At 43.2% G+C, this 25,576-nt stretch overlaps 1 protein-coding gene across 45 annotated transcripts in view; it reads right to left on the reverse strand.

Annotated features, from left to right (window-relative positions):
• Window positions 1-25,576, reverse strand: part of NRXN3 (neurexin 3) — a 2,596,979-nt gene that overhangs the window by 61,840 nt on the left and 2,509,563 nt on the right. For 23 of the 45 annotated variants that reach the window (XR_011283788.1, XM_069637906.1, XM_069637885.1 and 20 more), the window contains one exon: window positions 6,682-6,769. Coding sequence is in view for 41 of the 45 variants with exons in the window: in XM_069637906.1 (XP_069494007.1) it covers window positions 6,682-6,769 (88 nt within the window). In the remaining 4 variants the exon portion in view is untranslated. The remainder of the gene's footprint in view (window positions 1-6,681; window positions 6,770-25,576) is intronic. The other 22 variants (XR_011283790.1, XM_069637907.1, XM_069637908.1 and 19 more) reach the window with 3 other exon arrangements.

Consider the following 25,576-nt stretch of genomic DNA (forward strand, 5'->3'; position numbering starts at 1 on the left):
CAAATTATTGTCTTGTGTAATGGGCGTCATGCCCAGACGGTGCGCATTCGATTTGTCGGCTCTAGTAGCGTGAGTGCTAACAGAGCACATAGCTGAGGGTTAGAATGTGATTGCATCAGAGCTAATCGGAACACTTTCATTGATGAACAAATACCCACAGACAAGCATGCTTTCCTTAATGAAAACAAACTTGCAATTCAAAATGTCCACCATGGAAATAAAGAAAACTTATCATAGGGAAGAATGCAAGTAGTGCAAACGGATTCTTTGTTAATTGGGAAAAAACTACTAGAAGCCTGAAACTAATGGGAGAACTAGTTGCGAAATGTTGAGCCTGATTTTAATGCAGGCACGCAAAGCCTGTATTTTGAGCAATCTGATTGGTCGGCACACCCACCCAAGGTGCAAATACTTCAATACAAGACCCCCGCCGAGCAGAAGGGCAATTTTTCAGTCGAAAAATTAACGTTAACGCGTCTCAGCCCAAATCAGACACAGACGAAGATGGGGCAAATACATTTTATTTTCTTGATTTTAAAGCACTGACGGTGGTAGATACTCAACACCATGTTGAGTTGCTGTGTGCCTCTCCAGATGTTTTGGTCTTCAACTCTCCTTAACACCAGCTAACAGTCAGCAGGGAAGGGTTGTGGGAGTTGTAGTCCAGAACATCTGCAGGGCCACATTATGAATAACCATGCTCTAAACCAGTGGTCTGCGAACCTGTGGATCTCCTGGTGTTTTGGACTACAATTCCCATAATCCCTCACCATTGGGTCGGCTGTGTAAGGTCGATGGGCGTTGTAGTCCAAAACATCTAGAGAGCCAAAGGTTGCAGACCCCTAAACAAATGCACCTCGACTTTCTAGTCAACATTTCTTTTCAATAACGCCAGACCTCACCTCTCTGAGCCTTAGATAAGGAAAACATGGCTGATGTGTAGAAGGGCCTTTAGCCACACATGGCCAATTAACTAACTTGAGAAAACAAACACATGATTTTACCCTGGGGTTTCAAGCTGCTTCACTATCAAGATGTGTTAATGCCATCAACACATGATCTGAGAAGAACAAGGTCACTACACCCCTGCCACCCCAAAAGGCCTCTCCAACCAATATGGATGCATTTCAACACCTGGTGAAACCTGGCAGCAGATTCATGAAAACCCCACTCTTTGTGATGACAAAGGCAGAGTGGCTGGCCTTTCCCAACAAGCTCTTGATTAAGCACCACAGAATTCCTGCTTTGGAATTTAATGAATACTTTTTAATGCCGTATTGCTATAAAAGGGGAGAGTTATCAGCCATCTGGCTGTCTAGCGATTCCCTTAAGTAGCTCAGCGACTGGCTCCAGGCAGCAGAGGACTAACATTACTCCTTTATGGCCAAGCCCTGTCCCCGGCCTGCCCTACTGTTCCTTGCAAACCTGTGGAGTGCAGAACCAATCCTTCATTGCTAATTGTTACGCTCTGGGGAGAACCCGAGCTTCACTCATTAAAGTCCTCATTCGACGTGTCTCGATATGTGAGGTCATTTGTGAGACCTGGCTATGTGACACCCAGGCTGCAGAGAAGCAGCTTCGATCTCCCCAGTATCTGGCCAGGGCAGACAAGTGTCACAGACACACAGACAGACGTGTCATAGCATTGACCCTCATCTGCTCCTAACAGGCCATTGCTACAGAGACACAACATAGCGTTGACCTATATTGACACCTACCAGCCCATTGCTATAGAGGTGCAGCATAGCATTCACCTCTATCTGTTCCTACCAGACCATTGTTATAGAGGCGCAGCATAGCGTTGACCTCTATCTGCTCCTACCAGCAGATTGCTATAGAGAAGTAACATAGCGGTGACCTCTATTGGCGCCTAGCAGGCCATTGCTATACAGAAGTTCCATAGTGTTGATCTCTATCTATTCCTACCAGCCCATTGCTATAGAGGTGTAGCATAGTATTGACCTCTATTGGCACCTACCAGCCCATTGCTATAGAGGTGCAGCATAGCGTTGACCTCTATCTGCTCCTACCAGCAGATTGCTATAGATAAGTAACATCGCGGGGACCTCTATTGGCCCTACCAGGCCATTGCTGTAGAGAAGTTCCATAGTGTTGATCTCTATCTGTTTCTACTAGCCCATTGCTGTAGAGGTGTAGCGTAGCGTTGACCTCTATCTGCTCCTACCAGCAGATTGCTATAGAGAAGTAACATAGCGGTGACCTCTATTGGCACCTACCAGGCCATTGCTATAGAGAAGTTCCATAACGTTGACCTCTACATGTTCCTACCAGCCAATTGATACAGAGACGCAACATAGCGTTGACCTATATCTGCTCCGACCAGCACATTGCTATAGTGCTGGGTTGTTCCAATGGTCAATTCTTGAACCAATAGGTAATTCCTTTGGAAAAGGGAGGAACCAAATTCCATGAAGAACCTACAAATCAGAATTTAGTTATAACATGTATTTATGTATTTATTGTTGGCTTGTTAGGCGGTTATACAGGAAACACATTCTGTTTCAAAGCGCCCACTGGGCAGGAGGGAGGGAACATGGGATAGTAGTACAATTAAATACAAGAAATACAGAGGGGAAGCAACGTACACACCTATTGTGCCATATGAGTATTCTGAATGTGCAAGTACAGGAAGGAAGAGGGCAGTGGGGTAGGTGCTGTGGTGTCCGTGCTCGAGGCGAGCCACAGATGAAGTGCAAGGTATGGTAAGTGGTCCACGTTGGGTGGAAAGTGCAAATCTCCAGTGAGGAGGGTGTGCCGAGGCAAGTGCTGAGGAAGATAGATGCTGGGGAGATTGGGTCTGAATGGTTCGAGGCCCAGAGGATGCATAAGGGCCCACAACACCAATCACAGCAACTGTGGGATTAGCAGAATAAGGAGGAAGGGAAGAAGAAACAAGGAGTGTCTTGGGGTGCTTTCGGAACTTCAGAAGGTCCTGCTCAAGACGCAGAGGGAGAGGGAGGCTGTTCCAGAAGAAGAGGAAAATGAAAGTTCTCCTGTTCTCTGTTTAAACACTTTACACACTGAGGTCTATAAGGAGAGTATTTGGTAAAATAAAGTTGCAGATGGTGTGGTCCCCTGCCACAGACAGCCCTGTGGATGATGCAGTGGGATTTGAATTTGATCCATGCAGCAACAAGGAGCCAGTGGCGGCTTTTTTGGGCAGGATAGATGCAGTCACTGGGCTTGAGGCCAATGATAAGTCTTGCTGCCCTATTCTGGATTAGTTGAAGGGGTCACAGAGTGGAAGAAAGTAGATTGAGGAGGAGGCTGTTACAATAGTCAAGCCTAGAGAGAACCAGGGCTCTGGAAACAATGAGCTTCTGGGGGAAGGTGATAAATGGGAGAATTCCTCTGAGAAGGAAGAGTTGGAAGTGGGACTTCTTGGCAATGCCATGAGTAGGAGGGAGGAGAGAGAGGAGTCAAAGATGACTCCAAGGTTTCTAGCTTCACAGGAATGAGCTGGGAGAGAGCCCAAGGTGGGAGGCCAGAGAGAAGGGAAAAAGGAGGGAGCATGGGTCCCAATCGAAAAGATCTCAGTGTTTCTGGCATTGAGGCAGAGATCATTGGAAGTGCACCGGGCCTAGATGGCAGACAGGCAGTCAGGGATGAAGGAATGTGCGACTGAGTCAGCAGGAAGTCTGAAAAAGAGTTGGGGGTCGTCTGCATAACGCTTGAAGTTGGGGGAGAAGGAGGAGATGAGGAGTGCCAGCTGAGCAAGATAGATGTTAAAGAGCCAAGGTGAGAGGATAGAGCCCTGGGGGACACCACAAGAGGAGAAGGAAGTAGGAGAGAACAAGGTACCCAGGATGACATGGGAAGAATGTTTTTTTAGGATGAAGGTCAGCCATTCTAGAGCCTTAACATTAAAACAAAAGCTTATGATATTTAAAGTATTTGAGATTTGATGAACTGCAACGTCTTGCACTGGCCCTGCAACTTGTGCAAGGTTGTAATATTTTTTTATGAAGTCTCCGAGTCCCCATGTCCATTCTTTATTCTGCCTATCCAAGCTTTTATTTTACCTTTATTGATTAATGGGTGTTGTGTCTTTCACGTGCCCTATACATAGAATGTGGAACACTTTCCCATGTGTACAGGTCCATGAAAGAACTGGCACAGGCAAGCCAAAATGACCACACAATTCACAGCAAATGCACCTCACCCCCTGCCCCTGAGGGACTCCCATGGTTTGCACGTGTCTTCGCAGGAAGTGGATCTGCACCCGACAGCCCCAAATACTTGATCTCTCTCTCACCATTTCCATCCAAGGATCCAATCAAAACCTTTCATGACTTTTTTGGGGTAATATTGGAATAGTTCAATGAACTCTTGGAGGAGGTCGAGACCAGATGCATTGGTAAAATTCTGTGAGTCTTTTTAGAACTGGAAAATTGAGAGAATCCCAGTAACCCCTCAGAAAATATTGTACATCTGATATGTTGAAACCGCAGTGGGAACCATAGGGAAAGAATCTGCAACGGGGCTGAATTAACAAATAGGTTGTGAGAGCCCATAAGAATGATTAGAGTGGCCCATCCGAAGCACATCCCGAGATCTCCAAAGGACTGGCTGAATTGATACTCAAATGGAACCCTCACAACTTATCCGGAACTGCCCATGTCAGATATCCACCGCCAATATGGTCCTGATGACTCCTGTTCATGAATCACAGAGACAGAACTGCAGCATTTGGGGCTTGAGGTAATATTAGTAATAAGCATGATGCAATGATAGTGTCCAGCGCATTGATGCCGGGCAAATGTTTGAGACGTTGACTATTGAGAGAGTACTACGTACTGTCAAGGAAGGTTCATGGAAAGACAGGGACCACAGATAACGTTCTGACCCATGGAGCCGCCACAGATGCCGAACATTGATAGAGACGTGAAAGCTCTTTAGGAAGGATAGGTATTAGGGCACTGGAAATTCAGAGAAAACTCTCAATGATCGTCCGGAAATGCCGATAGCGGGTTCCGAAGTTGGACCGAGATGACCTTATCCAATCCATGGAACGCTCAGCAGGAATGCCTGGAGTTCCAAAGATATTGTAGAATATTCCACAGAACGGTTTTTGAGAAAAGCCATTGGGATTCCAGAAATGTTACCGTTCTGGGATTCTGCTCATGTGCCAGAAGACCAGAGACGTGTTAAAAGCCTATAAAAAAAGGATAGCATTGTGGAATTTAACTAACTGCCGAAGTAAAATGGGGAGAATTTCCAACATTCGACGGAATTAAAATGTTATGTGATTCTGCCCCTCACTAATGTTGACTGGGCCAACCAGGGGCATTGTTTTCAGAGATTACCCTTGTAACGGCGATCAGCCAGCTTAACCATCACCCATAGAGATTTGGCATCAAAGAGAGTTAGTTGACTAAGCCTAGAGGTTGGCCACGTCATAGATCGGGTCACAAGTCCACGACTAGACCCACCATTCTAGAGCCTCACTGGGTTTCCCGAAGCACCTCCACCAACAGAGCCAGCCAGGTTAAAAACAGCCAGGTTGTACCTCAGACAATGGGTACAGCTTGTAGGAACAATTGTTTTTGTTCTCAATTTTCAAATAGTCAGTTGCCTTTGATTAGTATTTAGATGTTAAAAACTTCAGGTGACTAGAATCATAATTTCATATTTTTTTTAGTGAGAAGAAAAAAAGAATATCTGAAGTGCTGACAACTTTTTTTTTGCATATTTATAGAACCAAAGCAAAAAATAAAAATAAAATAAAATAAAACGCCATGTACACAGAAATTCCTTAATATCTGATGTCTGCCAACAATGCCCAGCTCATAATAAGGCACCCAAGGTTTGCCCGAGAAAGGGGTTCATATCATTCTCTATAAATTCAGGCCTTTACTTTTACATTTAAACCCCACCCACTCCCAAGAAATTAAAAATAATAATCAAATCAAACAATGCTCAAACATTTCAAAATGTATCTATTTCTAAGCAGGGGGCTTGTCGGCTAAAGGTGGATCATACGTTCTAACCCTGTTTCTCCGACGTGCCAAACCCCAGATACATTTTGCCGCATCACCACAGTTGACACAGTCCCCAGCTGTGCGGGTGGTGCAACCTCTCTGCTCACCCACCCCGGTACCCTTAACCCAAAACCACATTCTCCCTGCGTGCAACTCTCCACACAGAAAGCAGTGTTAGCATGAAAATGGAGACTGTGTCAACTGCATGCCGACTCCCATGGCTCGCGTGGGCCCAATGGCATGGCTGCATACCAATGAACAGGATTGTGAGGAATTTGAAATACATGAACCTGTGCCCATGGTTTAAGGCCTTATTTTAAACAAGACTCTGGAGCCTTGGGAATCCAGTCAATAGTTATAAATTAAGATTGGCTTAATATTTATGAATCACAGTTATTTTTAAGTACCCTTGGTCTTAACTTTACAAGTCCCAGGAATTTTGGGATAATTTGTTTAGCTGCGGTCCCATGGGATGTGATGCTACTTTTTTCAATCCATTATGTATTTATGTATGTACGTACGCATATATACATATATATATATATATATATATATATATATATATATATATATATATACACGCACGCAATAGGTACAGACACCCGTATCTATATATACCCAATATGACTCAATTGTAGTGACAAACGAAAGATACAGTAGCAAGCAAATTGAAACTGACCTGTCTTACCAGTGCTAGGTTCACATTCTGTGATGTCCTCGTCGTCGCTGGAACATTCGGCGGAGGAGACTATGTCATCTGTTGTCTGCTTTGAGGATGAATATAGAGAGAAGAGAGAGGAAAACAAAACAGAGGATAAAGCCAAACAGTTCATAGACTGATTCCAAGACAGGGTGTCACACGCACATAATTCAGCAGGTGTATATACTGTGTCAGGCCTGCAAATGTTTTGGTTTTGGATGATTTGCACAGGGCACATCATGACCTGGTCAAAACAGAAAGGGCGGGAATCATATCAAAGGACTTACAAGGTGCAGTCATCGTGTACTATTAGGTCAACATTAGAACTAGAGGACTGTATGTACAGTATAAAGAACAGGCTCAGAAGGGAGCTAGAAGGCCATGCATGGTAGGGCTGTGCAGTTCAGGGAAATGCAGGAACAGACCATCATCTCTTCCTTGAAGCCAAATGCAACATAAGGAGCAAGAAGGGAAGCAGAGAAACAAATGACCAATGGAACTGTTGAAGTGGGACTTAATTTTGTTAAAGTATTCCGGTCGGCACAAGAAAAGAAAGATGGCTGTCCTCATTATCCACAGACCATCATTGTATTGAGTTTGCACAGCAGTAATGCCCTTCTAAATATGCTGATTTTCACTCAGTTATGCCCAGATGTACATCCTACGGCAAAGTCACTGGTGAAGGGCAGGACAGGAAAGTGGGCACCAGGAGGCTCTGGGGTACGGGAAAGAAACTCAAAATGTGACTCAACCTCTGGATGTGGTGCAAGGGGGAGCACCAACACCCACTTCCACAAGCACAACCTACTTTGTAAGGGAGCTCTAAAGAAGGCCATTAGCTGGTACATAAAGCTGAATGAGAACATCACAGATACAGTCTGACGATTCAACTTTCACACCGCAAAGAGGTCAAAGAGCATTAACGATGGACATCAGAAACATCATGCAGTTTGCACTGCCCTCAGAAAAATCATGGAGTGGACTGTTACTCTAAACATATGATACAATCGAATTTTCTAATGTTTGGGCTATTGTTATTGAGAAACTAATATTACATATAAAACCTTCTATTGCTTTTAGGTATTTTCACATGTTTTCAGAGTCAACAGTAGGACACCAGTGGAGTGCTAGAACGATTGGGTAGCTAGGATAATTTAGAGCACAGCACTTCTTCCGCAAAGCTATATCTCAAGTAGCATATATGGCGGGGATGGAAGCCTGCAAGCCGCTCGTGCTGAAGCATTCTGCCCGCAGCCTCCTTCACCCACCGCCCCACACACTGGGACTTGGCATGCAGTAGAGGTGCAGTGACTTCCCTATCCACACATAGCACTTGTCCTCAGCTAGGAAGGAAGAAGAGAGGCTCCCAGAGAAGCGCAGACACAGTGTCAAGGATGCCCAACTTCAAGATGGCAGCTGCTGTTTTTAAGCCCACTAACAGCATGCCATAAATTAACACAGCAATGATGGAGAGTTGCATCACCTGAATGCAATAGAGTGAAATAGAGAGAACACATACATCTGTGAGTTGGGATTAATACATGGCCAATCACACAGATAAAATGAAAATGGCTTCCCACTCCATATCCTCACGGAGGTAATTAAGACCTACAATGCAATTTAAAAGGAGGCAAACAGTGTCAGTTGGTGTGTGTATTTAAAGAGAAAGTTGGAGAGCAGTAGAGTGGAAGTGTTTGTCGAGTAGGGAAGCTCAGTCTTTGAGGCACATTGAAACAAGCCTATCAGTGCCTGGAAAGTGCTAAATGACCAATGGAAAGAGGTGATGATTGCATAGCCGATGGGGGCTATAGCCCAGAACATGTTGTCAGGCTGCAGAAGTACGAGTCTTAGCATGGTGGCATGGTTATTGGCAAATTCCTATTTCTAACCAAAAATGAAGAGGAAACCTATCCCTCCCTAACTCTAAGAGGGGTTTCCCTGCCTCTAATAAGGAATTAAGGAGTCGGTCAGAATGTCCAAGTAAATAAAAAGAGTCCACCATCAGGTCAAAATGCCTACCTCCATCCCTTACACTTGTAACTTTAGAGAAAAGGGTTGTGAATCTTCTTGGTGAGAAGAGTGGCTCCCTTCTTCTGGACAATGAGCCACAGTTTCCAACCCAGGGAACTTTTTCCTGTTAGAATACTCCCTTCTTCAGGTCTCAGGTCCTTTCTGACAAAAATAACAAAGTGCGAGTTCACACGGTCTACATGGAATGACTCCCTTCAGCCCAAGCCTTTCTCAGCCTTTGACAATTCAAGGTTCAGTTTTGCCAGGAGGGAATCTCCTCCCACTGTCTTGGTTTGCACTTCCGAGTTCCCAGTTTACATGAGTTCCCATTCTTGTGGATTTGGGCCTCAGACTCTGACCAGAGTGGGTGCATGTTTTTGCAACTGCGCAGTGCCATGGCTTGGCTTGCCTGGATGTTCGCTGCTTTGCTTTGCTGGGTGGTCCTTTTGCATCAGCCCAGGTAAGAGCCTCTCTGCCTTCTGAGTAAGCTCTTCTGTAGCTGCTCCGGTTCTCCACCGACCGAGCTTTCCCCATGCACGTGGATCCTCCAGGGAGGGACTCTCTCTCGTTCATGATTTCCCGCTATAGTTTTAACTGGCTTTTGCCCAATCAGCTCTGGAGAACAACTAGACTGTCTGTTCATGTTTCTCATGGTGGCCTTGATTCATGCTCTTCCATCTTCATCTTGTATCCTGGCTTGCAACATTATGTGTTACTACTGATTTCTGCAATTGTATTTGCTCTCCCATCTTGCTTCTCCACTCATTTTGTCTGCCGACTCTCTGTTCTCTCCCCCTCTTCCTGTCTCCCTTTTCATATCTCCTCCTCCCCTTACTTTCTTCTATGCACTTTCTCTATCAGAATTGTCCCTGGCCCTTGTATGATAGCAACCTCATCTGTCTCGTCTCCCTCCCTTTACTTGTTCTGCCCCCTCCAGCATTATCTGAAATGTCGTCAGGCCTAGTACGATAGTCGTTTGCTTTGTTCCGCCCCTCCTTTTCTGCACCCCTCTCCCTCACCTTTCTATTTTTATCCGGCTCTACCAGAAATGTCGTCAGGCCTAGTATGGTAGTCGCCTGTCTGTTTCCATTTGTGTATAGGTGCTATATACATAAACTATGGTTTATAGTCATTGCATCAAAAACTATGTGCCGAAATGCCAATGCATCGAAAAAGATGCATCGAAAATAAAAGCCGTGACATTCTATCTTTTTCATTAAAAGTACATATCCATCAAAACTTTTTCCATCAAATGGATATGTACTTTTAAATGTAAAAGATAGCATTTCGATGCTTTGATTTTCTATCTCAAAACGTTACATGAAGCTGTCCAGTGCTGAAATGTAGGCACTGGACAACTCCTTGTAATGTGTTTTAAAAAATATGTATTGGGGGGTTCCCCCCAGCCCCTCCAGCCCCCATGCCCACCCCCCCATAACCCTAACTGTAACCATAACCCCAGCCCCATCCCTAACCCCTAACTCCTAACCCAAACCCTAATCTAACCCTTAATCTAACCCTAGACCCAAACCTAACCCAACCCGTAATCTAACCCTAAATCTAACCCTAGCCCAACCCTAACCCCTAACCCTATCCATCGAAAATGATGCAATGAATATGCTTTTCGATGGAAAGGCAATTCAATGAATTATTTTTGATGGTGTGGTATTCGATGGTTAGGCTTTAGATGGAAAGACCAGATACCATAAACTATCATATCATATCATATCATATATCTTTTCCTTCCAACTCTCCCCCTCCCTATCTATGTCTTAGCTTTTGCACTATCTGAAATGTTGTCAGTCCGAGTACGATAGTTAATTTCACATCCTTACTGTGCATGGCCTGTAAGAATGTAAATGTATTGTTCCTTGTTCCCTCCCTTGCATTGAAGCGCTTTGAAACACATTGTGTACAGGCGCTATATAAATAAACTATCATGTATCATATCTTGAGTGCTCTCTATGCTGCTGCATGGATGCCTCATCCCAGTACTGATCTTTAGATTCTCCAATGAATCAATTGGTCTCTCCCTCGTCCCAGTACTTAATGAGTCCACTCTCTTCCAGTCTTCCTGCTCCAAGCTTTACCTAGCTCACCTTGGGCAGTCTCTGCCAATCCCTGAGAATTATCAGCTACATCCTCCTCGTTCTTTTACGCCTGTTCTGGTGCCTCACCGTCAATCCACCTGCATCCAGTTTTGTTGAGCCAGGACTTTTCTTCTTTTAGGGTTCATCCATGCGTTCATGCTTGCCCTGTTTGCTTTGGGGAAGGATTACCCTGACCTTCACGTCTCTCTCAGACAATGCAAGCGACATGAACATTTGAGTCCAGCACTTGACACCTTGCTTATGTCGATTAATCACTTTAAAGAGCATCTGTCCTTCCTTTTTCCTGACCCCCCTCCCTTCCTTTCTATCCCACCATGTCCCAACAAAGACCCTCAAACAGAAACTACCAGGTTCCTACAAAATCACCCGATTTGTATCCAACACAGTGATGACCTTAATCCACCCAAGATTGGACACCTCCCAGAACTTTTTATTATATATGTAACTATCATCACTGACTTCACCAATTTAGCTTCACTTTCTTAAACCCTTAGATCCTGCCCCCGCCCCAAAAGGCTCACAAACATCATCTTCTCTTCATTGATTTCTCTGTCATTGATGGCTTTTCCAGGGCCGGCCTTTCAAGCTTCTCCAACATATGGCCCTCAAAAGCCGAAATCACTTAACATAGGCCAGACACTGGCTTCAGGGACTCTCTTATACCTTAATTGAGAATATACTCTGCACAGTCTCAAGTTGTTGCATGGAATTTTGTTCTGTTCCAGGAGAAGGATTTTCCAACTGTCCACTGATAGAAGATGTTGTCCTAATTCTGCTTGATCGTTATCGGCTTCATGTCATTTCTCTTCTGGAGCACTACAGACACAAGATACTGAAAAATTCTACAAGTGTTGCCCCCATAGGTGAGTGATCACAACTCTCTAGAGTTCTTTACAATTCAATCTTTATTTAGATTTCAAGTTTTTGGAATCTATCCATTAATATAGAGGAAGGGTTCCAGCCTCTAATCACTTCAACACATGACGTTTCACAACACGAGTACAGATCCTCTCCTTCAGTCACCTCGTACCGGATCTTAATGCTCGTCCCACGCTTTTATTAGCATAAATGCTATTATCCATGTAGCCTTTGGCTGGAAGTTGGAGTTCCAGAATTCCCTATTTCATCATGTCTTGTCTCTCGTCGTATCCCGTTCATCCTTGTTGAGGGACTCTGCCTTGGTATGCCCGAATAGAATGTCTCAAACCTCTTCTTGCATTATTCACTTAGACTATATCCACTTGGGTTTCCCCTCTTCTATCTTTGAAGGAATCAAACATGTTCTTATATTTTTCCCTTTACGGTTTTTGGGAAACATACAAGCTTACGTCTTCACCAGTCACAGTTATCGTCTCAGCAATCTCTCCTTCCGACTCTCCTTGGATCGTACGCTTTCAATTATTTACCTCCAAAGGGCTTACTTAACAAAGTACATTCTTTGAGGTCTGGATTGTGTGTGTAGCGTCTACCCAGGTTAATGCCTCACTTTCCGCCATAGGCAGCCATGGCTTACCTGGATCATGTACTATTTAGATCTATAGCATGAAAAGAGGCCTGACATTATGGATCAATCAAAAACTCATAATGCAGCCATTTTGGCCGACAGGAAATCACATTGCAGAACTCTTCAAAGGGTTAAATACAGATGTAGTATAGACATGTCCACTACATTACCCTGTGATAAGCCTCAAGGCTTCTTTAAGTCATTTTTCAACTGTCCTTGCTTGATATATGGAGAGGCGCCAGTCTTCTTTCTATGACTATTTGCAGACTCACGTTTCTCAGTTGCTACCTGCCTTGGTGGTCACAGTGCCTCCCCAAGAGGTTATTCTGCAGGTCTTCTAAATTGGCCCTCCCCCTGTGATTAGTTGGTAGGTTTCCCAACTTGCTCACTGGTGTTCTGCGTGGAAGTACTCACTGAAAGCTAATCAGGATGTACCGGTTGCACTCACGGGTGGACTGGCCTTTAGGGAACTCTGGAGATGTCCCGCTAGGCCACCACATCCTGGGTCTCTTTTGTGTGGTATTTCCAAATGTTCTCATAGGAAAAGGGTCGGGCTTGCTGAAATTGTGTAATATGGGGCCACTTTGCAAATTATTTCCTGGGCTGCTTTTGGTTCCCGGTCCACCCCTGGTTCCACACTCTATTCGTGTTCCTGAATATCCAATCAAAGTATTGATCTGACATGGTCTTCAAATATGCAATGTATACCAATGGTAAACTAATCTATTCTTATACCAACATCTCATTCTCTCAGTTGTAAAGTTGGGTCAAAAGACACAGGCACTCCTATGCATTGCTCTGCATATGGCTAGGCACTGAAACCAGATGAGGACTATGAAACACACAAACACAAACACACACACACACACACACACACACACACACACACTTTCAGTTTACTTCATCACACTTTCAGCAATATAATATCACTTCAAGAAGAGAGCGCTTTCAGTTCAACACATATCAGAGAGACATATTCTCATCTCACACTTACATGATTGGCATCACACAGTTTTTAATAATCAGTCTAGGAAGATGGGGCATGGTGCAGTGCCTGCATCCCGCTCATGTTAGGCGCAACCTATACATCTCAAAGAGTAATGTGATGGGTCACTGCACAGCTGATGTCCCCATCTTCACCACAAGCACCGAAGAGTGTACAGGCAGAGACACATTAGATAATAAGTCTAATATATATATATATATATATACATATTCAAGGAAAAAACTTTAGTTGCAAGGACGTTAAGGTGAGAACTTAATGCAACACAACTGTGGAAATTCAGCTAAAACCACTTTATCTTTGCGCCCTTTGTTGCACAGACTATGACCACGATGATGACATCAATGATGACATCACTAATTACATTACAACAGTAACTGCCATTAAGCATGGCCTTCCGCCATGCTCAGCCTGCATGGCCAAATATATTTTAACACAGTCATGGCCTTCAGTTATGGAGAGTGGTCACAACTTTCTCCCAAATGGGCACATATTTTAAAGTGAAATATACAAATGTATTTCAATTGACCTTCTCCTTAGAAGAAAGTGTGCAAGACAAAATAGCATTGGACGTTTAAAAAAGAAATGAACACCATTAAAATAAATAACCTGAGACAGGAAATCTTTCAATAAATATGCTGGCAAAGATAAAAGGTGCTCACCTTTTAAACCCAGCAAACACGTTCTTGTGGTCTTGTGGGTAAGCATCTGCACTGGGAACACGACAACTTGAATAAAATCCAGGTATCCAAATACTTGAGGAAGCTTAGCAACCTCAATAAAATCCAAGGAGTTGCACCCGCCCTCTGAAAGAAAGTTACACTGTTCACCCAAGTGTCCTTTACTGGTGCCCTGAAAAGCAACCACAATCAGGGCAAAATATCTGCACCAGGGTCCGGGATTGCAAACTCTCTTGCCACATCATGGGCAAATACTCATGACTTACTTGCCCTCTCATCATTTCCATTCCTCACCCCCATGTCTGTCTTTCAACAATACGCTGCTTTATAAAGCTAACTTTAAAAGTACACATACCATAGTGTCATTCAAATATATAAATCCTTGTAGAACTATATTAGGCAAAAGTGTACAATTGGGGCATTATTCCCTCCATCTTGACTGTGAGACTACAACTACCAGAATACAATTCAGCAAAAGGCAAAAAATTGTCTCTGAGTGCAAAACTTTCAAGGACTGATAGTAGCACGACTTAAAAAAAAAAAGAATGCGGATGCCGTGTTTTATGAGATATTTAAAACATTGAGAACTGACAATGTTTTTAGGCAATGCACATTGAGATTACATTATTTGCCATTCAGCAAGCACTTGGCTAAGCAGAATTCCCAAAGCACCCCTTTTCTGCTCCATCATTTTGGCGCGGGCCGATTTGTCAGGGGCATTCCACTGCAGAGCCCATTTCGGCGCACCCTTTTTGGCATGAAAGCCGTTCTGACACAAAGATGTTTGGGACATTGCAGCCACGTCTAAATGCCCTCCTGTACATAAGATCACAGGAATGCACTGCAAAAAGCTAACCACCTACCACTTGATTGCTTTTCTTTTAATTAAATTAGTTAAATAAAAAACGTACATCCTTGAACTGTGGCCTGCCAGAGTTAAAGGCCCAGCTTTCAACCACTTAGCCACAAATGTTTTGTGCTTCATGAGTCATACATTTCATACTTAGCCTATAATTTAATATGTTCAATGATAAAGGGCTAGGTAAGAAACTTGTGAAAATGTAAACAATTACATCATTGTGGCATAATGTTTAAGTACTGCGCCTCAAGCTCCTTAAGGCCAGGGTTCTCTGATAGCAGCGTTCAGCATAAATGTGTTATTTTAATTCATTTTTTCTGTTTTATAAAAATGTGGATGCCATGTGTTATGAGATATTTAAAACTAACAAAACACATGGCATTCAGGACTGTGGACTGTCTGCCATCTATGCAGTAACCGGAACCGGCACTGCTTAGTTTCAAAATGAGGAAGTATCCAGCCCTTAGGCCAGGCTTCTCTCAATGTTCTTCGAAAAGAGGGAGCATATATTAGGTAAAATGGACTTAGTGGGCTGACCCCTTCTTCACTTTGAAGCTAAGCAGGGTTTATCCCAGTTACTGCAGGGATGGGAAACCCACTGTTGCTGTAAAAATACTTATTTTTTTATTTTTTATTATTGACTGGGAGACTATAAATACCAAAATGCTATTCGGAAAAAGGCAAAACATTGTCTGTGAGTGCAAAACCTCCAAGGACCGATATTAGCACGGTTTTTAAAAAGTTAATAATTCTGATGCCCATTCGGTTGCCCATCCATGCAGTAACCGGGACTGACTCTGATTATCTTCAAAGCAAGAAAAGGGCTAGCCCACTCCTCTAAGTGGTCTTGTAAGGTTGGCTCATTTATCAGGCATCATAGCCTGAGGGGGCTGGCCCCTTCCTCACTTTTAAGCTTAGAAAAGTCTTTCCTGGTTACTGCATGAATGGGAGACCTGGATGGCAATTGAGTCACTGGCCATGGTCATGGCCTTTGGCCATAGCCAGTGATTTTTCACCCTGGTACCGAACTACACACGCCCACGTAGTCCTTTGTAACCTCGGATAAATAGCCGCGAATATCGGCAAAACAGCATGGAAAATAATAAATGCTTCCCAGGCCATCACTAAGTGCCCTACTCATCTGTGCCAGCTCCCCTCACCTCTCCTGCCCTCTCGCTTTCATCGCAGAGCACACACTGCTTCTGTGATGCAATTCTCTTTCAAGTGTCGGCTACAGCCGAGGCAACAGAAAGCTTCATGTTGCAAACTCGGTCCCTGGACCCCCTCGAACTCCAGAATTTCACTCAGTGCTTTCTAGCCAAACCCCACCTCTACCCTGATGGCATCTGTATGTTTTTGACCTGCAAATAGCTTTTTACTGCGTTTAATTTTCCCATAACCTCAGCTATAACCGCAAATATCTCTCGCATATAGAGAAAAACAAGATGGCGGTCATTTCATTTCTGAAAACCATGATCCAGCATTGCACTGTCAAATTTTAAAATAACTACGGCACAGAATAATCCCAAACCACACATGGCTTGCGAGTCAACACTTTGTGCACAAGTTGTTTCGGACCTGGTCCAAGTACGTCCAGCGGGTTAGGCTGTGCGCTTTTGCAACAATTGACCTTTTTTGTCTATGGGAAAATTAATGGGAAGCAGGCCGCACTTTCGGCAAAAAATGAATTATTTGATGCTTAATAACATTTTTTAACAAAATATTACGAAAATGTGCAGTCTCGGGAGGGGAACAGACTTTTTATCACTTTCGGAATTTCGACTGAATCTGTTACTCAATCAAAAATTATTAACAATAGAATTCTGAGGGGTTCTTATGTGTCTCCGACTCACCTTAACTATAGGGCGGTGACCACACACCCTATAATATGTGTTCATCATGTTGTAAAGGAAAATAAATATGTTTTATACTACCTAATAGAGTTCTACACACACAGACAAATGCACAGAGTAGACACACAAACCCCTACACAGAGATACACACTGTGTCGAGTCAGAAGGAGGATGCGGACACTCCAAGGACATTTCTATTGGTTGTTTATTAAATAGTAAGGTATAAAGCCTTCTCCCCCTATCGGTATGTGGGTGTTCCCTGACGATGTAAATATCTGAGGTGCTTGTTAGTCATCAGAAAGTCTCAAAAGAATCAGTCTGCCATCCAAAAACTAGTTCTAACTGGCCCTCCTAGTGTTCTGACCAACTTAAACAAGATCAGGAGAAAGTCTCCCTTTTCCTGATTATATTATTGAAATGTCTCTTTTTATCTTCTTGATAAGTAGGCTAATCTTAAATAGTCTATTGTCACTTCTTGTAATAGTTCTTGCCACTCTTTCAAAATGTCTTTGCGTCTTTCTTCCCCTTTTGCAATAGCTCTGAAATACACCCTTTTGGGTATCTTTATTCTTGTCTGATTCAGGTTGCTATCCTCTTTTGAGTTTGATACCATATACCTTCTTGGCTGTGAAATGCCTTCTTGGCTCTTAGGATTCCCCTTCTCCTTGGGTCGTTTACTCTGAATATCACTCCCCTTCAGTGGTTTACTTGATTTTTCTTCCCATTCACTGAGTTCTCGCTCTTTACTTCTTGACATGTGGCTGATGTGCCCCTCTTCCCAGGGTATTGATACCCCAGAGGTAGAGATCTCTCTATCCACATTAATACAGTTCCACTTTTCTGACTTTAAACTCAATGTCTTGTCAGTTCTACTGGGATGAGTTTCTCCTGCTTTAGAATGATTCACTGACAGCCTGCCGTTCTCTTGTTTTCCTCGTTACAGTTGATTCTACCGGGGAACATCACCAGGGCTTGTACTGGCTTGGCTTCTCTTCGGATGCTACACTTCTCTGTCTTCTCGACTCTGCTGGCATCCCACTCTCGATCCTCTCTCTCCCCAGGACCAGGTATGGCTGCAGGTGAGCAGATGTTTCTCTGTGTCCCCCAGGCTGTGTTTTTGGCATTGTTGGACAGGCGCTCTGCCGACCATGAAAGGGCAGTGGTCACGGCACCAGCGAGATTTGGATTCTTGTCTCCTTGGCTTCAAACTCCATGTAAAAGCTGGGTATCTACCGTTTTGTTCTTGCATCCATTCCACTTCTGAAAGTCGCATGCTTAGCAGCTCTCCTCGAATTTACCTCTCACAGGTGTCACCGCGTCAGGGGCTCCCCCTGCTTATGCTCTCTCTCTGGACCTCGCCTCTCCTTGGCTTGTGAAAATCACTCATCAGTCTACTCATCACAGTTCTGTTGAGGTCTCAAATTAAAGAGACAAATCCTCTTTCTTTTTTGCAAATGTATATTTTAGTTTTGTCTTTTGCTGCTCAGTGTTGTCCTGCTTTCCAGTCAAGCTTGGAGGCATCTTATTCCTATACTTTGTTATGTGGACGACGCCATTTTGTTGGTTAGAACTTCAGTATAATTGAACACGTTGGTGCTTGCTTATTGCTGCTACCTGGCAGATAAAGGCTTAATTGCTAATCTTAAAACAATCAAAAATTATGGTTATTGGTATTAGAACAAAATCCAATCAAACCAGTTCTTGTGAATAATCAAAGATTGCCAATTTGTTTGTACTTTGATTAACTGGGAATGTGATTTAATAATATTTCTACATGGGAAAATCGTTTAAATATTCAATATCACGGGCCTCTTGGGGGATGGGCCAAAGGGTAGGAATGCACGTGGGCCTTGAAGTGAGTACGACTGTTTCGGTTTGGCTGGTCCTCAGTGCAAGGGTTGGCTTTGGAGTGTGAATGGTTGGGAATTGGTATAGCAGAAGGGGTAGGGCAGTGGCATCAAGCCATACATGTGCCATGGGTTAGTTGTGGGCATTTGGCTAGGAACAGGGATGGTACCTGCCCAAGTCACTGTGGTTGTTTCATCACATTTGGCGAAGGGCCATTGTACTATACCATTGTACTGTATTTCTTTGCAGCATTTTTAGAGGGGCGTGGACTAAGGGGGATATTTTCATGTGATTTTGAGGGAAATGGAGGCAAAATGTCCTTATAAATGAAGTCCCAGATTTCTCAGTTGTCAAAGTTCATTATTGCCATAAGAGGTCAACAGAAGCAGAACTGGAGAAAAGGTGAGTGCCATCATCAAGATAAACCTGAGACGTAAATGATTGTGCAATTATAATTTCTCTTTGACATGCATGTATAAAGCTAAATTGCTACACAAGAAGTCTAGAATGTTCAGGTACATTCATAAAATAATCTATAAAAACCTTTCAGAGGCGGATGTGCAGTCTAAAAGATTATTTAATCAACCTAGCCAAAGCAGTGCTTGACATATATCTTTTATTTTTAAAAGGCTATTTCCATTGGAGGTTGGGTAGAAAGACTTCCTTTTAAAACAAGGTTGGCTGATCTGTGGAGGGTTAGGCTGACTCACATAGAGGAGTACTTTTTTCATTTTTAATTCCCTCAACAATCTTCACGGGAAGTAGAAAACATACTATTTTAGCACATGTATGGGAGGATTTACAAAAATATATATGTTCTATGGCTGTGCCAAATATGTTCCCTTAGAACAAATGAGCAAATAGTTTAGCTCTGGCCTAACCGTTAGACATCGGCTGGAAATGTCCTTCATGTAAAGGAAAATGCAGCGCAGATAGTTTTCTGAAATTGAACTAAGGACAGAACGTTTTTTCTGAAAGAGTAAGAGAGGCGCTGTCCACAAAATGATCCTTCTGCCTCTTGCTGGCATCGTCAAAAAGTGCCTCTGCGAAATGCAAATGGTTGTCTGTGATCCTGAGAGACATATATCAACAAAGTTAAAGAGAATTCCGCAAACTGTAACCATTTGCAGGGCCTTGAAGTATAAATCCAGAGACTGGGTTGCTGCGTAGGCCATGCAGTGAAATACACATGCAAGTCGGACATCTTGTCAAAACTAAAAGGATACGGGCCAGACATTTAGAGTGTTTTTTTTACCAGCAAAAGAATTCAGCAGGTCCCAGAACATTTATGGAAACTTTATAACAAGAAATGTAAACAAATAGGAAAAATTATTATCTCTGTGGATATACATCACACAGGGACGGGTAACATCTTGACTTGTTCCTTCTGACATATAGAATATGTTGGGGTGGTCAGGAAAGGTCCCAATGAGGAAGTGGGGTTCATGTTGAGCGTGCCATATTGGTGACCGGGTGAACGGTGAAGTTGGTGCAATGTTTTATGTATCTAAGCGTAGCTAATGAGAATGAGAACTGTGCTACTCTAGTGTTACCTTGTGTTTAAGTTGATACATTTAGATTTGCACCCGTGCAGCAAGATCATGTCAAAATTGCTGATGAAATAATAATAATAATAATAATATAAATATAATATATAAATATAAATACAATATGGATGTGGTGTGCCACAAAGCGCCTAGAAGCTGGGCAACGAGGAGCTTTATAATGTGCATGCGAGAAAGGAGATTTGTCATGATGGAACCACCCTGAAGAGGATACAATCAATTAAGAACATGCATGCACCAACATACATACACAGAGGTCTCAAGGGATATATGTTGGGGACAGTTTGGGGGACAGGGGGGGAATTTACAAATCTATATGCATTATGTTTTTCATAGTTAGGTTAAGCTCTGCAGCCGGGTTTGCAAGTTGAGCTCTTGTATGACTGGGAAAATCTGGTTTGGCAAGGAATGAAGGACCGAGGAAGGGCAGCTGCAACAATAAATTATCAGATGGTCGCACACAGGCAGGCCCAGAGATTTGATGGCTTTGCACTATTATGTAAAGGAGGTTCAATCTTTTAACATGCATCTGAGCTTGTGATTTATTGTCCAAAGGAATTTGGCCATCTGTTCACAGTTGAGCAATGAACCTGGCGTGAAGAGAAAGGGCAGAGTTGACCTATACTTTATGGGTATCAGTTATTTTCTCAGGTTTTGTCCAGAGGTCATGAGTGTTGAATTGGTAGTCGTTCAGATTATAGTGAAACAAAGACGCCAGTAAGTCTGGGTGGGTGAGATAGTTTTCACCAGTTCAAAGGAAGAATATTTATTCTCCCCCTACCTATATTGTTTGAAGTGTCCTTGCAAACCACGTGTATTCACGTCTGGGGTTAGATGATCCCAGGCCACCTGGAACTTGTAATGAATTATGTTTATGTTTAAATATGTAACTTTGTGATGATGTCATGACATATCACGTACAAATGCCCAAAATGGGTGTGCTACAAATATATTAGATGATGGTAGATAAATAAATGTGACCGATGAGAATTTGGGAATTAGAGAAGATTGGATTTCTTTTGTACAGTTTTGACCAATTTTGTGTGGGGGGATGACTTGGAATAAAATATGCTGGAGTGTTTAACTGTTGCAAAATGCATATAATGTTCAGGGAGACTCACGTTAGTTTGACTCTACAGCGTCATCTTCAGAGACAGATGAGCAGGCAATATATTGGAGAGTGGTTGCCAGAAATGCTGCAGAAAAGGGGACCCTTCTGATGCAGAAATCCCCAGATGGAATGTTCCAGATGATCCACAAAATGAGGATCCACCTTTCAAATGTCTGTTGATGCCCCAATACACCTCCAGATGGTCTTAGGCTGCTATCCACTGTGCAACCTGGGAGTTAGAGGGCCGGGAGCATAAGGGTATTCTAGTTCTAATAGGGACACAGGGGCATTGTAAAATAGAATGCACTGTGTTCTCTATTATTTTAAACTGAATGCAATTGAGATGTAATTTCCGTAAAGCCCAATGAGTTGAGAGGCACAGTTCAAAACTGACTGCATTTTGTGCAACTTAAATGCAGACAGATTTTTTCAAATTAGGCACAATTTAAAATAGAATAAATTGATCCTGTCAGCACAGAATAACATGGATGAAAGAGTTGTAATGAAACAATGTTTGTTTGATGGAGTATCATTTTCTGCTGGTGGGAGATGTGGTCAAAAACATTGTTGTTGGTGAAAGGTAGTGTGGAGAATTCATTGTATTCACAGAAAATTGTGCACAGCGGAACACCAAGGCAATCCCTTATCCTGCAATGCACTAGTAAATCAGAAGGCAAACTAATAGGAATAGATTGAAAGCTGCACATACAGATATTCATTGACGATTGCGCACGCATGTTCAGAGAAGATTGTGCACACACATGTAAGAATTTCCTCCACCAAATTATATTTAGGAAAAAGTATTCTCTTTCTTTAAATGGTGGATGTAATGAGGAAAATGAAAAAAAAGTATTTTGATTCATTTCATCGTGATTTTATACTTCAAGGTCAAACGTTTAAATGAAGTTAAGCATTTTGAGAGACATTTATAGATAAGCAATAGGAGTGTATTTAGAATGCCTAGTATCCTTTCCAGTATAACATGTACATATAATTTATTATAGAAATTAATGCTTGTGTGTGAAATATAGAGATTACTGCAGGCAGGGAACAATTTTGCTGACTAATTGTTTATGTGTAAATTGTTTATGTGTATATAACATTGTGGTGACTTCCCTGGAACAAAGCTGGAGACCGCCTTTGTTCAGATTGACTTTAATTCTTTAAATAAATTCGGGTTTGCTTTAAAATAATGTCTGTTCCTTTCCCATAATTGTGGGGTGGGACTGTCTGAGTGGGGACATGCGATTAGTCATGTCACACTAATGAGTGCTTATAATTTAAATGCAACACATAGACATATATTTCTTTACTTTCTACTTTGAAGCTGGTAGTTATTGATCCAGGGCCCTCTACATCTTATGGAACAGAAGCCTTCTAGAATGATAGTCTTATAATCTGTTTAATAATGCCAAAAAGAAAGAACTGACTTTGGAAAGGCAGTTGCTAAACTTGCAGGGAATTCGTGCCATTAGGCCCTCAAAATCTCGGATGTCACTAGATCCAATTGCAATACCACCAGGACTTTGTGCAAATTCCTTTGATTAATATAGTCATGACCCCCGCGTCCAGGGATTACAAGGCCGGTAATGGCCCACCATCCGGACCCAAGGTAGGCCTGAGTGATGCAAGGACTTCTACTCGAGCTGGCATGACATTAACACCATGTTATGCCCCCGGGCGCAGGAGTTCTAGGTTTTCACACACAACAGAGCTTTGTCAAAGGTGCAAATAGTTTTAATTGTTTTTTTAAGATGGGAGGCGGATGCATGTGGCTTGTGCATGCCTAATCTCCTGTCAAAATAAAGAAAATAAGAGAACAAGATGCAACCATGGTAAATAGAAAAGGAGCTAGACCCCTTTTCTATTTCTATTGTGGCGTCCTGTGGGACAGGGGAAGGAGCACAGCAGTCAGAGTCGTTCCTGCAGGTAAGTTGAGGGAGAGGTTATTTGTATGAGGTGGCAGCTGGAGAGGGCAGTGAGGGCAGACGTACTAGGGTCCGAGACACTAACAAAAAGATGAAAGCCGAGGGGAATAGGAGCGATGGCTGGAGGAACGCGGGCACACAATGCCAGTTTCCGTTCGAATTGCCAACCACGCGATGGGTGAGCGCCTCTCCCCAGGTGTGACAAAGAGTTGGTAGTAAAGTATACTGCTTATTTAACTGCAAACAGACTGGCCAGTGCATCTGAAAAGGAACAAGGGGAAAGGGAGTGCTGGTGATATCATGGCAGGACAATATATTTAATGTGATGGTATATGGCATCTTTAAAGAATATCTCTGAACTTCTCTACAGACAAACCTGCCTCCGTGCAACAGCCCCAAAGGCATATTGTGCTACAAAGAGGTCTACACACTTGTAGGACATGTTACTGACTTTGTTAAAGTTCTTGACCTTTGCCTATCAGAAAATCTTCCATTTGCATAGTTGTGCAGGTGGTCTCTAGACAACAGGATCTTGGCTATATAGTGCCAAGCAATGTGAAGTTGAGGCACCGCCAACTCTGGATATCTGCTGATCTCTGAGCAGCAAACCTCCCATGTGGTGGACGCACGTTTCAGTGCACGTGGCTAACCCTTCCCCAAATTGGCCAGTCACATAGAGGGACTTGCCTTTCAGGGCATCTCCCTTTCTCTCAGGTAGCCAGATAGTGTGCACTATAGCATGTCTGTGAATTTGCACCAAGCACAGGGCTAAGGATCTAGTGGGTAGAATGATCAGTCTAATGATATCATCACTCCTTTCCCTGAGGTAGTCTCTCCCTGTGTGGCCAGGGGATGGCAGACGCTACCTAATCCTGAACCTTGGGGTGGCTACATGCGGGAGGACCACCTGGGGGAGGCGACCCTCGGGTTGAGGGGAGTGCACCATTGGGAAAAGTCACATATCACCCATTTCCCTTTGGGGATGTTTCTTCCCTTCCTCAAACCTTAATGGTGTATTGCACCACTCACCCTTATCCACATACTAGAGCCAGTATTCGCTTTCCCCAGCATGACAATCAAAGTAAGACATTAACTACTTAGATGAGGAAGAGGCAGGAAGCAATAGTGATTACCCCTGAGAAAGTCCCATACCAGCTTCATCAACAATACATACAGAATTTTTCATCAACTACTGAGACGAGGAAGAGACAAAGATCAGCAAGGATTACCAATACCCGGCAGGCTATGCTGCGGTCTAGGCTTTTGAAACTCTTTAAGCAGACCGGGAGATTTAAACTCAGACAGCTGATGGAAATGGGAGGGAGCTGCAGATGCTGAGCTGTGCGGTTACCTGCACAAGTACCGGCTGGAACGTTGGGGAAGAATAGACCGTGGGAAATGCTGCAGATGTTAATTCACCGAAGAGGAGAAGGAACCAGAGTGCACAGGACACCCTGCCCATGAGGAAAGTCAGCATAGGGCGAAAACCGGCATGGCAGAGCGACAGCGGATGACAGATTGCACGTCAAGCTCAGAAACCGATAAAGACACGTACAACGGCAGAGGCACAGCGTATGACAGGTCACACGCCATGCCTAGAGGCCAAGGAAAACTGAAGCAGAAAAGCCTGAGAGACAATTGGAGAACCTGCTAAGCCCAGGGGAATGGAAAGGGTTACCAGGTTGCATGAAAGTGTACGCTGCTTCAAAGTAGCTATCAGTTAATGAAATAAGATATACAGAGAAGCTAAACATATAAAAGCGATACCACGAATGAACGAAACAAAGTGTGTGAAGAAGCTAAACAACTCATAAGCTCGAATATTGAGTGAAAGTGAATGAACTTGAGAGAGGGGAAAAAGCTCTGTATACGAAAAAGAGAACCATATAAGAAGTGATACACCAGCAATGGGCTGATATGGTTCTTGGGTAATAGAGAATTGTAATAATGCTGTGATATACAAGTCATGGCAGGAAAGTACACCAAGTGAAGAGAATTGCAATAAAATTGTGATATAAAAGTTCTGGCAGGAGAGTACACCGGGTGAAGAGAATTGTGATAAAGTTGTGATATAAAGGTTGTGACAGGGGAGTATACCAGATAAAGAGGAATGTGAGAAAGACTATAAAGAAGTCCTGAGAGAAGAATATTCGAGGCAAATAAAGGGTGTGTTAAGTTACAGGAGAATCCGTGAGGAAGTCACATGCCCGAGGATCTTGAACCATTTGAATAGTGATTCTTTGTTTTGAACTTACCTGGAAAAGGAGCCTGGGAAGGGAACTATTTCCCCAAGTACTGTGTGTGCACCAGAAGAGAGAAGCCGTCCTCTTGGGTGACAAGAAATGGACACATTGATAACAGGAACCTGTGGAAGGGAGTCATTCCCTGGTACTGTGAACTTT

The sequence above is a fragment of the Ambystoma mexicanum genome, chromosome 14, assembly GCF_040938575.1.
Source record: "Ambystoma mexicanum isolate Mex_15411 chromosome 14, UKY_AmexF1_1, whole genome shotgun sequence".
Lineage (NCBI taxonomy): Eukaryota > Metazoa > Chordata > Amphibia > Caudata > Ambystomatidae > Ambystoma > Ambystoma mexicanum.